Source organism: Osmerus eperlanus, chromosome 22 (assembly GCF_963692335.1).
Source record: "Osmerus eperlanus chromosome 22, fOsmEpe2.1, whole genome shotgun sequence".
Taxonomy (NCBI): domain Eukaryota; kingdom Metazoa; phylum Chordata; class Actinopteri; order Osmeriformes; family Osmeridae; genus Osmerus; species Osmerus eperlanus.
The window spans coordinates 7,041,809-7,055,694 of NC_085039.1; the positions used below are offsets into that span (position 1 = coordinate 7,041,809).

Here is a 13,886-nt window from a genome sequence, read left to right on the forward strand (position 1 = left end):
TGTCATCTGATGACCAGTAATGCTGTAGGCAAGGAGACACCCTGCTAGCTCTTAAATTCTGAAGAGTTGAGTTGCTGAATGAAGGTTTTTCTAAATGCTTTTCTAAAAAAAACAAAAGGAAAAAAACTACTAGAATTTTGAACTGCTGTTCAATGTTATCTCCTCTCATTACATGCATTTTGTATGCCACTTTGGTATGGTCAACAATTTACATACACTTCCTTTTTGGTCATCATTTGGTTTCCTGTAAATTCCTTTTCTAATGAGACAAATACAACATAATGAGTCAACATTCATCTAATGGTTTTCTCGAGAACAGAACAGAAATTATATACAAACAGACAAATAGATCCTTCATGATTTCTACTGTGCTCGACAACAACAAAAACGAATGCAGCACACAGCTTTGATATCTGTCACTGTTAAATTGGAAGGGGACCAGGAGTCAGAACCAAGTGGAGAACAGAACTTTAATAAGCAGATTCCAAAGGTACAAAGGGATAATCCAATGATGTGGTCAAAACGGTGCCAGTGACAGGTTATACACACGTAGCAAGACTAGAAAAGACTTTGCAAAGTGACTGTGCTGAAAGGGAATCTATATAGTTCTGAGTTCTACTCCAGTTTTGAGGTCTTTGCATTGGCTTCCTGTCCAACAAAGAATTGACTTTAAAATCCTGCTGCTGGTTTATAAAGCACTGAATGGTTGAGGGCCTAAATACATTTGTGATCTGCTGCTACCTTATGAACCATCCCGACCCCTCAGGTCATCTGGGACTGGTCTACTTTGTGTTCCAAGAGTCAGAACTAAACATGGAGAAGCAGCGTTCAGTTTTTTCTGCACCACATATCTGGAACAAGGTCCCTGAAAGCTGCAGATCTGCTGAGACCCTCAGCTCCTTTAAATCCAGATTGAAGACTTTACTAATCGCTGTTGCCTTTAATTGAACCAGATTAAAGAATATCAATTTCTGCATCTCACTCCTGCATTTAATTTTTTAAACTGCACTGCAACTTTTATTTTATTTCTTGCTTTTTGAATGTTTTTAATGTGTTATTGAATGTTCTTAATTGTTTTTAAATCGTGTTTTCTTTTGCATTATGTTTTGATGCTTTTAATGGTTTTATGTGAAGCACTTTGAATTGCCTTGTTGTTGAAATGTGCTATACAAATAAACTTGTCTTGCCTATATAGGGATGGGCGAATGATGCCTTGTGAAGCTTTGGACCATCTTAATCAATTGATTAAATCCTTATTTTTAAACTGTTGTTTAGTCTGTTCCTCTCGGTCACACACACTGTTCCCTCCTTACAAAAAAACAAACCTTTCTCAAGTTCTAGACTTTTTATACTAGATGGCGTAGTCAGACTACGCTCATGCTACAATCATCCCTGTAGTTGTGACAGGCAGCATTCTTTGGGTCAACTGTAGGAAGAATATGGATTACTGGGCTTATGTAGTGTGAGTCTCTTTGGTTTAGTTGCCAACAATGGTGTGAGCTGAACTGTTAAAGGTTTCAGATTAAATTAACTTTTGAAAAGGAATGTAGAGAGGTAACTGACAGATGACCATTGACAACCTCATAACACCCAAATATAACACGTCAGACACATTTTAAAGGATACCTTAAAAGCTGAGTCATGAATTCCCATACTCATATTAACCCCTGCCTATGGCCTCACATACAACACATGTTAAACCAAGAAAAGAAATAGCAGTTTCATCATGCAGTAGGAATCGCCAAAGGGATTGTGGGGCATTTCCACATACTTTCATAAGAGCATTACAACTCACTTGCAAGAATCCTCCTGATAACTGGGATAACTGGACCATCTAGAGGCTTTACTTAGAAATGCAGTTCATTGCGCAAATGAGACAAGTTTAAAGATTCTCAAATAGAAGTTTGATAAAGATCTCTTTGGTATGATGTTAATAGATGAAAATAACAACAGTCAAGAGTCAAATAAAATGCAATGAATGTTTAATTAAGGATTAATAATGTATGTGGATTACAGAGTAGTGGGAAACTGATCAGCATCTCCATTCTTCACTGCAGATGCAACAGCTTTCATGGAGGTGATGTTTTCTGCATGTGAGATTCCACCATAGGTCTTCTCACCCACAGTGCAATCCTTCAAAAAGAAAAAGAAAATGTTCTATGTGCTCAGAACACCAGGAAACCATTGGTAACCAACATGGTATGCACACTGTATGTTTATTATGAATGTAACCATGTTTACGTAATAACAACAGTGAAGATCAACTTAAAGGTTTTACTTTCTTTCCTCTTCCTCTCCTGAAAGCTCTCCTGACAGCTCTCCCGAAAGCCCTCATGAGGCCACAGAAACATCCTCCTCCCTTCTTCTTTGCTTTCTGCCTGGGAGCAGCTATGGAGCCAACATGGCTCTTGGAAGAAACCGCCGTTTCTGGTTGAAGCTCTCTGCTCAGGTGAAGCAGGCTCAGGTCTCTGGCTGCGACAGGCTTGAGGTCTTCACTGGGTGAGAAGAGGAAGAGAAGAGAAGGCCTACCATTAACATCAGAACATATCAAATATTAATACTAATATCAAATATCAGGTTAACTAAGCTCATAAGTACAAAATACTTGGATACAATGATACTAAAAGAGTAAATGACTGTGACTTACATGATCTGCTTGTCTGTCTCTTTCATGTCCAGCAGCAACTGGAAGTCAGTGGTAGGCTGATGCCTATCGGAAGTGTTCATCACAGCCTTGATTTGCTCACCATACAGCTGCAAGAAGGTCTCCCTTCCCACGACTCCCTGGAGACCATCAACAGGCTTCGTCAGGCTGGTCTCAGCTGCAGAAGATTTGAAGTCCTGGCTAGCCTGGTGCAGGGTGGTGATCCTCACAGGTGTCTGGAGGTTAAGCTGGGACATAACCTTGGCCACATTCATCCGGGAGGCACGAAAGGCAGCCATTGCCTGATTGATCTTAGAGTGCAGAGCCTGTGGAGATCCCAGCAGGTGGATCACCTCATCATTTTCCATCTCCAGGAACATACCGGTGAGCTTTTCAGCTAGGTGTGGTTGAAACTTTTGGATGATGCTGATGAGAGACACTCCCAGCTTAGGATTCTGGTAGTGCAGAGGAGTGGAGGCCAGTGTGGAGGCTGTCAGAGGCTCCTTGCCCCACACATAAGCAGAAGGCTAATGGAGGACAGAGGGACACACAATTTAAAATACACCTTTACATACGATACACACAATCCTAGTGCTGCCACTATGTGAAACTGTAATACAACTGTAATACATGTCAAAAGTCATTTTACAAAAGCCAGTACTGTAATTACCTGCTGCATTCCAATCAGGGCCTGAACTTGGACTTGAGCCCTGGTCTGGGACTGGGCCTGAATCTCCATCAGGGTCTGGGCCTTTGTCTGGTTGTGAGCCAGGGTCATGAGCTGGGCCAGAGCAGTCATGCTCAGTTGTCGGTTAGGGTTAGAAACTCCAGGCACAACACACACACCAGGAGAGCTTATCCATGTGTAGACAGCAGGCTGGAAAGAGACAGGGCACATATTATGTTAAATACACACAGTTAGATAGATACAGTAGACACCCAAGGTTTTTGGTGCCACCTTGTGTATCACACATTTAAGATATACATGTGTGTATGGTTTACACCTGCTGCATAGACACCAAGGCCAGGGTGAAGGCATGGGTCAGGACCTGGGTCCCGGTCTGGATCTGGGCCTGAAGCTGGGTCTGGACTTGGGCCTGAGGATGGGTCCAGACATGGACCTTAGGCTGGGTCTCGACCTGGGCATTTTCCTGGGTCAGGGTCTGGACCTTGACCTGGGCTTTGGTCTTGGAGTGGATCTGGGCACTCATGTGCTGCTGATGGTTGGCAAAATGTGGACTTCATTATTGAATATTGTCAAAACATGGAAATAGCACTGGAAACAGCACTAGAAATGACTGTCTTTTTACTATGTGACTGCAGCCTCTACTCACCTGCTGCTTAGAAGGGCATGTCATGCGAGCCTGGTTCTGCTGGAACCAACGCTTGAGCTTGGACTGACGCTCTAACCTCTTCTGGGCGCGGCCAACATAGATCAGCTTGCCGCTAATTTGCATTCCTTTCTTGTCATCCACAGCTTTTTGCGCATCCTCGTGCCTCTCAAAGTTCACAAAGCCGAACCCTCGGGACTTGCCATTCTCATCCTTCATGACACAGACGCTCGTGATCTTTCCATACTTGCTGAACACCTCTGTCAGCTTCTGCTCATCCACATCCTGTCCAAAGTTCTTGATGTAGATATTGGTGAACTTTGCGCATGAACCAAAGCGCTCAGCTTGGCGCTCCTTGCGAGATTTGAAGCGGCCCACAAATGCTTTTCTGTCATTAAACAGCATACCGTCCAATCTTTCTATAGATTTCTCGGCAGCCTCCGCGGTCTCAAATTGAACAAAACCATAGCCCTTTGAGCCATTGTTACCACATGCAATCTTGCTCGACAAGATTTTGCCGAAGCCAGAGAAGGTGTCGTATAGATTTTCGTTATCTATTGACGTGTCCAGGTTCTTAATAAAGACTTTACCCACACCGCTCTTTGTCAGGGTCGGGTCGCGCTGGTGGGCCCAAGTTACACGAATCGGAGAGCCATCAGTCAGTTTAAAATTCAAGAAATCTAAGGCGTGCTCGGCATCCACTGACCTCTTGAAGTTGACATAGGCATAACCCAGAGAGCGCTTGTTGACCCTGTCTCTGCAGACGCGGATAGAGTGGATGGTCCCGGCGGGACTGAAGTGGTTGTAGAGCATTGCCTCGGTATCATGTTGGTGTATGTCTCCAACATACAAGGAAGCTTTTGGACGACTAGAAGGACGCTGATTCATTTTTTCTTACTATCTAATTGGAAATTATATCAGGCAACTAGATGACGTTATGTCTAACAAGGTTTTTTAATGCAAAACTGTGGATTCTAAATGCCAAAAGTTCTGTTACGTCATAGATGATTTAGACGATGTTCCACTATAATGCCAGTGTAGTAAAGAAAAAAAAATATATAATATATATTTATATAATATATTATATATATTTATATTATATATATATATATTATATATATAAATTGTGGTTACTGCAGGTGAATACGGGGAAATTACGTTGCACTTTGTTAGGTGAGCGGTTTACAGACAGACTTCAGCTGGACTTACAGACCGGATCTCTCACTGTGAGAAACATCTCACTCCACGACGCTGGAGTTTATCAGTTACAAACCAGAGGAGACAAAGTAGCTCATCAAACCTTTACTCTATCCGTTTATGGTAAGTGTAGTGAATGACGGGGGTAGTTAGGGGAGCGGTCAAGCGCTGCGCTGACAATTAGACAAGTGGCTGCACCTGTTGAAGGGAGTGTCGAGAGGGATATAAAAGGGAGAAGATCGGTAGGGTGTTGCGTTGGTCTGGGAGCCGTTGTGGTGGATATCGCGGAAATAGAAATACACAGTACGCAATCGGGGGGTGGCGGCGTTCGCAGACCATTTAGGGCTGCCGGCGTGAAGACAGGGCGAGGTTCCTGGCGGTTTAGGGTGATAGGGCTATAGGCGTACCCTTGTCCGCTCCCAGCCTGTGGAGTAGGCTCTCCTGCTGTCTTTGGAGCGGCCTCACAAAGCGCAGACCCCAGGGGAGGGTCTCGAACCCCCGGAGAGTTGAGTATATAGGCCTAGTGTTTTTAAACTCTATCCCTTGTTTGTTTTGTATGTAACCGCTTAGGACCAGTTTTAGGGAGGTCGCATTTTAGTCATAGGGCGGCGAGCTAGTGTACCGCGGGAGGCAACGGCGCTCCCGTACAGTAGAGACACGCGTGACGTTGCGGTGAAGTGTGATAGCACCGTGTGGCCATTGCTTGCCGTGCCCTAAGGGGATTGTAGCGTGGGTGTGTAGGGTGAGACACGTTTGCCGTGCCCCGTGGGGGTGTTTAAATTAGAGGGGCTGTCCAAGTGACAGACACCTAGGTTGGCCCGGTGGGGGGTTTCTGTGTGCGGGGCTCTGACTACTGCCGGAAGATCTGTGTGCCTGGCTCAATGCTCTCTTCTATGAATTCAAATACAGTAACCTTTTTGTATCTTGAGTGTTCCCTCCTATGTCCAGCGGTGTACTCGCACTAGCCATTGACTATCTACGCTCCGTAGCGGAGGCAAGGTTTATTACAGTAAGCTTGGTTTTATTGTAATCAGTCTGAATTATACAATACCTACGGCATTAAAGTATCTGAGTTAGTGTAGGTTTATTACTTGAGTACTTGTCCCACACACGTGTGGGGTTCTTGTTTGAGTAAATTACCTTTTCACTGTTAAGAGGGCAATGCAGCAGGATACCTTTAAAGCACTTTATTCATAACTAATAAATATTGAATAAAAAAATGGGTTAAAAACAGACAGATGACCACTTGAAGATACGCAAAGAAAGTCCCAATTGTCCATAACATTTTGATCCCTAAGGGTGGTGTTACCTATTGCTACATATTCTGTCCATAACCTGTTGCTGTTTTCCTCCTCCCCCCCTTTGTACCAAATCCGACCCTAAAACATTTTTTTTTTAAATCAAGTGTAAAACATAACTATAACAGTCAAACACATGCACATTAGGAATCAGTAAATTGTCAACAGCTCCTATGAATGTCCTACTTTTACATACTTATTGTTTGAGTATTAGGTTAATTACATGAACACGCACAATGTACTTCCACATTATTCTTATTGGTCACTAGCCTGCACTTATTTCATTTAGTGCATTTCATTATGCCGGAGAAGCACTCATCTTGCCTGTGCATTGTTTTTTTTCTAAAAAAAACAAAAAGAAAAAAACTACTAGAATTTTGAACTGCTGTTCAATGTTATCTCCTCTCATTACATGCATTTTGTATGCCACTTTGGTATGGTCAACAATTTACATACACTTCCTTTTTGGTCATCATTTGGTTTCCTGTAAATTCCTTTTCTAATGAGACAAATACAACATAATGAGTCAACATTCATCTAATGGTTTTCTCGAGAACAGAACAGAAATTATATACAAACAGACAAATAGATCCTTCATGATTTCTACTGTGCTCGACAACAACAAAAACGAATGCAGCACACAGCTTTGATATCTGTCACTGTTAAATTGGAAGGGGACCAGGAGTCAGATCCAAGTGGAGAACAGAACTTTAATAAGCAGATTCCAAAGGTACAAAGGGATAATCCAATGATGTGGTCAAAACGGTGCCAGTGACAGGTTATACACACGTAGCAAGACTAGAAAAGACTTTGCAAAGTGACTGTGCTGAAAGGGAATCTATATAGTTCTGAGTTCTACTCCAGTTTTGAGGTCTTTGCATTGGCTTCCTGTCCAACAAAGAATTGACTTTAAAATCCTGCTGCTGGTTTATAAAGCACTGAATGGTTGAGGGCCTAAATACATTTGTGATCTGCTGCTACCTTATGAACCATCCCGACCCCTCAGGTCATCTGGGACTGGTCTACTTTGTGTTCCAAGAGTCAGAACTAAACATGGAGAAGCAGCGTTCAGTTTTTTCTGCACCACATATCTGGAACAAGGTCCCTGAAAGCTGCAGATCTGCTGAGACCCTCAGCTCCTTTAAATCCAGATTGAAGACTTTACTAATCGCTGTTGCCTTTAATTGAACCAGATTAAAGAATATCAATTTCTGCATCTCACTCCTGCATTTAATTTTTTAAACTGCACTGCAACTTTTATTTTATTTCTTGCTTTTTGAATGTTTTTAATGTGTTATTGAATGTTCTTAATTGTTTTTAAATCGTGTTTTCTTTTGCATTATGTTTTGATGCTTTTAATGGTTTTATGTGAAGCACTTTGAATTGCCTTGTTGTTGAAATGTGCTATACAAATAAACTTGTCTTGCCTATATAGGGATGGGCGAATGATGCCTTGTGAAGCTTTGGACCATCTTAATCAATTGATTAAATCCTTATTTTTAAACTGTTGTTTAGTCTGTTCCTCTCGGTCACACACACTGTTCCCTCCTTACAAAAAACAAACCTTTCTCAAGTTCTAGACTTTTTATACTAGATGGCGTAGTCAGACTACGCTCATGCTACAATCATCCCTGTAGTTGTGACAGGCAGCATTCTTTGGGTCAACTGTAGGAAGAATATGGATTACTGGGCTTATGTAGTGTGAGTCTCTTTGGTTTAGTTGCCAACAATGGTGTGAGCTGAACTGTTAAAGGTTTCAGATTAAATTAACTTTTGAAAAGGAATGTAGAGAGGTAACTGACAGATGACCATTGACAACCTCATAACACCCAAATATAACACGTCAGACACATTTTAAAGGATACCTTAAAAGCTGAGTCATGAATTCCCATACTCATATTAACCCCTGCCTATGGCCTCACATACAACACATGTTAAACCAAGAAAAGAAATAGCAGTTTCATCATGCAGTAGGAATCGCCAAAGGGATTGTGGGGCATTTCCACATACTTTCATAAGAGCATTACAACTCACTTGCAAGAATCCTCCTGATAACTGGGATAACTGGACCATCTAGAGGCTTTACTTAGAAATGCAGTTCATTGCGCAAATGAGACAAGTTTAAAGATTCTCAAATAGAAGTTTGATAAAGATCTCTTTGGTATGATGTTAATAGATGAAAATAACAACAGTCAAGAGTCAAATAAAATGCAATGAATGTTTAATTAAGGATTAATAATGTATGTGGATTACAGAGTAGTGGGAAACTGATCAGCATCTCCATTCTTCACTGCAGATGCAACAGCTTTCATGGAGGTGATGTTTTCTGCATGTGAGATTCCACCATAGGTCTTCTCACCCACAGTGCAATCCTTCAAAAAGAAAAAGAAAATGTTCTATGTGCTCAGAACACCAGGAAACCATTGGTAACCAACATGGTATGCACACTGTATGTTTATTATGAATGTAACCATGTTTACGTAATAACAACAGTGAAGATCAACTTAAAGGTTTTACTTTCTTTCCTCTTCCTCTCCTGAAAGCTCTCCTGACAGCTCTCCCGAAAGCCCTCATGAGGCCACAGAAACATCCTCCTCCCTTCTTCTTTGCTTTCTGCCTGGGAGCAGCTATGGAGCCAACATGGCTCTTGGAAGAAACCGCCGTTTCTGGTTGAAGCTCTCTGCTCAGGTGAAGCAGGCTCAGGTCTCTGGCTGCGACAGGCTTGAGGTCTTCACTGGGTGAGAAGAGGAAGAGAAGAGAAGGCCTACCATTAACATCAGAACATATCAAATATTAATACTAATATCAAATATCAGGTTAACTAAGCTCATAAGTACAAAATACTTGGATACAATGATACTAAAAGAGTAAATGACTGTGACTTACATGATCTGCTTGTCTGTCTCTTTCATGTCCAGCAGCAACTGGAAGTCAGTGGTAGGCTGATGCCTATCGGAAGTGTTCATCACAGCCTTGATTTGCTCACCATACAGCTGCAAGAAGGTCTCCCTTCCCACGACTCCCTGGAGACCATCAACAGGCTTCGTCAGGCTGGTCTCAGCTGCAGAAGATTTGAAGTCCTGGCTAGCCTGGTGCAGGGTGGTGATCCTCACAGGTGTCTGGAGGTTAAGCTGGGACATAACCTTGGCCACATTCATCCGGGAGGCACGAAAGGCAGCCATTGCCTGATTGATCTTAGAGTGCAGAGCCTGTGGAGACCCCAGCAGGTGGATCACCTCATCATTTTCCATCTCCAGGAACATACCGGTGAGCTTTTCAGCTAGGTGTGGTTGAAACTTGTGGATGATGCTGATGAGAGACACTCCCAGCTTAGGATTCTGGTAGTGCAGAGGAGTGGAGGCCAGTGTGGAGGCTGTCAGAGGCTCCTTGCCCCACACATAAGCAGAAGGCTAATGGAGGACAGAGGGACACACAATTTAAAATACACCTTTACATACGATACACACAATCCTAGTGCTGCCACTATGTGAAACTGTAATACAACTGTAATACATGTCAAAAGTCATTTTACAAAAGCCAGTACTGTAATTACCTGCTGCATTCCAATCAGGGCCTGAACTTGGACTTGAGCCCTGGTCTGGGCCTGAATCTCCATCAGGGTCTGGGCCTTTGTCTGGTTGTGAGCCAGGGTCATGAGCTGGGCCAGAGCAGTCATGCTCAGTTGTCGGTTAGGGTTAGAAACTCCAGGCACAACACACACACCAGGAGAGCTTATCCATGTGTAGACAGCAGGCTGGAAAGAGACAGGGCACATATTATGTTAAATACATACAGTTAGATAGATACAGTAGACACCCAAGGTTTTTGGTGCCACCTTGTGTATCACACATTTAAGATATAAATGTGTGTATGGTTTACACCTGCTGCATAGACACCAAAGCCAGGGTGAAGTCATGGGTCAGGACCTGGGTCCCGGTCTGGATCTGGGCCTGAAGCTGGGTCTGGACATTAGCCTGAGCCAGGGTCTGGACCTGGGTATTAGTCAGGAGATGGACCAGAGGCTGGGTCAGGACCTGCTCGACTTCGTCTTTTTACTATGTGACTGCAGCCTCTACTCACCTGCTGCTTAGAAGGGCATGTCATGCGAGCCTGGTTCTGCTGGAACCAACGCTGGAACCAACGCTTGATCTGCTTGTCTGTCTCTTTCATGTCCAGCAGCAACTGGATGTCAGTGGTAGGCTGATGCCTATCGGAAGTGTTCATCACAGCCTTGATTTTCTCACCATACAGCTGCAAGAAGGTCTCCCTTCCCACGACTCCCTGGAGACCATCAACAGGCTTCGTCAGGCTGGTCTCAGCTGCAGAAGATTTGAAGTCCTGGCTAGCCTGGTGCAGGGTGGTGATCCTCAAAGGTGTCTGGAGGTTAAGCTGGGACATAACCTTGGCCACATTCATCCGGGAGGCACGAAAGGCAGCCATTGCCTGATCGATCTTAGAGTGCAGAGCCTGTGGAGATCCCAGCAGGTGGATCACCTCATCATTTTCCATCTCCAGGAACATACCGGTGAGCTTTTCAGCTAGGTGTGGTTGAAACTTGTGGATGATGCTGATGAGAGACACTCCCAGCTTAGGATTCTGGTAGTGCAGAGGAGTGGAGGCCAGTGTGGAGGCTGTCAGAGGCTCCTTGCCCCACACATAAGCAGAAGGCTAATGGAGGACAGAGGGACACACAATTTAAAATACACCTTTACATAAGATACACACAATCCTAGTGCTGCCACTATGTGAAACTGTAATACAACTGTAATACATGTCAAAAGTCATTTTACAAAAGCCAGTACTGTAATTACCTGCTGCATTCCAATCAGGGCCTGAACTTGGACTTGAGCCCTGGTCTGGGTCTGGGCCTGAATCTCCATCAGGGTCTGGGCCTTTGTCTGGTTGTGAGCCAGGGTCATGAGCTGGGCCAGAGCAGTCATGCTCAGTTGTCGGTTAGGGTTAGAAACTCCAGGCACAACACACACACCAGGAGAACTTATCCATGTGTAGACAACAGGCTGGAAAGAGACAGGGCACATATTATGTTAAATACACACAGTTAGATAGATACAGTAGACACCCAAGGTTTTTGGTGCCACCTTGTGTATCACACATTTAAGATATAAATTTGTGTATGGTTTACACCTGCTGCGTAGACACCAAGGCCAGGGTGAAGGCATGGGTCAGGACCTGGGTCCCGGTCTGGATCTGGGCCTGAAGCTGGGTCTGGACATTAGCCTGAGGCAGGGTCTGGACCTGGGTATTAGTCAGGAGATGGACCAGAGGCTGGGTCAGGTCCTGCTCGACTTGGCCCTGAGGCAGGGTCTGGACCTGAGGCTGGGTATGGATCTGGACCTGAGGCTGGGTCTGGACCCGCTGGACTTGGGCCTGAGACTGGGTCTGGACCTTTACTTGGACCTGACGCTGGGTCTGGACTTGGGCCTGAGGATGGGTCCAGACATGGACCTTAGGCTGGGTCTCGACCTGGGCATTTTCCTGGGTCAGGGTCTGGACCTTGACCTGGGCTTTGGTCTTGGAGTGGATCTGGGCACTCATGTGCTGCTGATGGTTGGCAAAATGTGGACTTCATTATTGAATATTGTCAAAACATGGAAATAGCACTGGAAACAGCACTAGAAATGACTGTCTTTTTACTATGTGACTGCAGCCTCTACTCACCTGCTGCTTAGAAGGGCATGTCATGCGAGCCTGGTTCTGCTGGAACCAACGCTTGAGCTTGGACTGACGCTCTAACCTCTTCTGGGCGCGGCCAACATAGATCAGCTTGCCGCTAATTTGCATTCCTTTCATGTCATCCACAGCTTTTTGCGCATCCTCGTGCCTCTCAAAGTTCACAAAGCCGAACCCTCGGGACTTGCCATTCTCATCCTTCATGACACAGACGCTCGTGATCTTTCCATACTTGCTGAACACCTCTGTCAGCTTCTGCTCATCCACATCCTGTCCAAAGTTCTTGATGTAGATATTGGTGAACTTTGCGCATGAACAAAAGCGCTCAGCTTGGCGCTCCTTGCGAGATTTGAAGCGGCCCACAAATGCTTTTCTGTCATTAAACAGCATACCGTCCAATCTTTCTATAGATTTCTCGGCAGCCTCCGCGGTCTCAAATTGAACAAAACCATAGCCCTTTGAGCCATTGTTACCACATGCAATCTTGCTCGACAAGATTTTGCCGAAGCCAGAGAAGGTGTCGTATAGATTTTCGTTATCTATTGACGTGTCCAGGTTCTTAATAAAGACTTTACCCATACCGCTCTTTGTCAGGGCCGGGTCGCGCTGGTGGGCCCAAGTTACACGAATCGGAGAGCCATCAGTCAGTTTAAAATTCCAGAAATCTAAGGCGTGCTCGGCATCCACTGACCTCTTGAAGTTGACATAGGCATAACCCAGAGAGCGCTTGGTGACCCTGTCTCTGCAGACGCGGATAGAGTGGATGGTCCCGGCGGGACTGAAGTGGTTGTAGAGCATTGCCTCGGTAACATGTTGGTGTATGTCTCCTACATACAAGGAAGCTTTTGGACGACTAGAAGGACGCTGATTCATTTTTTCTTACTATCTAATTGGAAATTATATCAGGCAACTAGATGACGTTATGTCTAACAAGGTTCTTTAATGCAAAACTGTGGATTCTAAATGCCAAAAGTTCTGTTACGTCATAGATGATTTAGACGATGTTCCACTATAATGCCAGTGTAGTAACGCTGTTTCTTGTTTGTCTATCAAAGACATGACTTCCATGTTATTCGGAACACATTTTCCGTTTTTTGTAGGACTTCAATGCAAAAAATATTAATTGTAAATAAACTTGTAATAAACGATGATTGGACGTGCATAAAATATCGAGTAAAAAATATTGGTAGCTATATTGGGAGTATCTGCAGGGGGTGACCAGGGTGACTGCATCCAAAAAGCATTTGAAAGTCAGTCCTGCTTTGTTGTTATTCTGAATAATTACTTTTAACATTAACACTTAACACAGAAAACCCAGTGAAGGCAACATTAGTTATTTTGTTGGGGACCCAAGAGGTTATACGGCGCTGTGTATTGGAACAGGGAACAGGTTTCACAGACAGGATGCTGGTAGTAGGTGTCAGTGTGGGTCAGGCTGATGCAAGGCTAAACTCAAGGTTGGTCTATCCACCCTTGTCTAGGGCTGTATGCAGTCAGACTGCATAGCATCATATTAGCCTAATTAATTTAGGAAATGGGAATATTTATTTATTCGTGTCTTTAAAAACATAATACTGTAATACACCTAACCCATGTTTGCTTTAATCATGTTGCAGTAGAAGGCTCGTTCGTCAAATAAGTCAGTCCAACAAGCCTAGACATAGGCTATAGCTTAATGTTTTACCGCGGTGATAAAGACAGTAGAATGAATAGAACATCTTGCCA

The 13,886-nt window shown here is 44.0% G+C and overlaps 1 protein-coding gene across 1 annotated transcript; it reads right to left on the reverse strand.

Annotated features, from left to right (window-relative positions):
• Nucleotides 1-2,010: 2,010 nt before the first annotated feature.
• On the reverse strand, nucleotides 2,011-13,034 carry LOC134009155 (polyadenylate-binding protein 1-like). The gene is made up of 4 exons (XM_062448881.1): nucleotides 12,150-13,034; nucleotides 3,979-4,293; nucleotides 3,766-3,861; nucleotides 2,011-2,133 (listed from the first exon to the last, which is right to left on the reverse strand). The coding sequence occupies exons 1-4, from the start codon at nucleotides 13,032-13,034 to the stop codon at nucleotides 2,011-2,013; spliced, it is 1,419 nt and encodes a 472-aa protein (XP_062304865.1).
• Nucleotides 13,035-13,886: the final 852 nt, after the last annotated feature.

Coding starts and splice junctions, on each gene's coding strand:
- LOC134009155 (XM_062448881.1), bottom strand. CDS start 13,034: ATGAATCAGCGTCCTTCTAGTCGTCCAAAAGCTTCCTTGTATGTAGGA. Junction 4,294..12,149: donor CATGCCCTTCTAAGCAGCAG/GTGAGTAGAGGC, acceptor TCATGCGCAAAG/TTCACCAATATCTACATCAA. Junction 3,862..3,978: donor CATGCCCTTCTAAGCAGCAG/GTGAGTAGAGGC, acceptor GCCAACCATCAG/CAGCACATGAGTGCCCAGAT.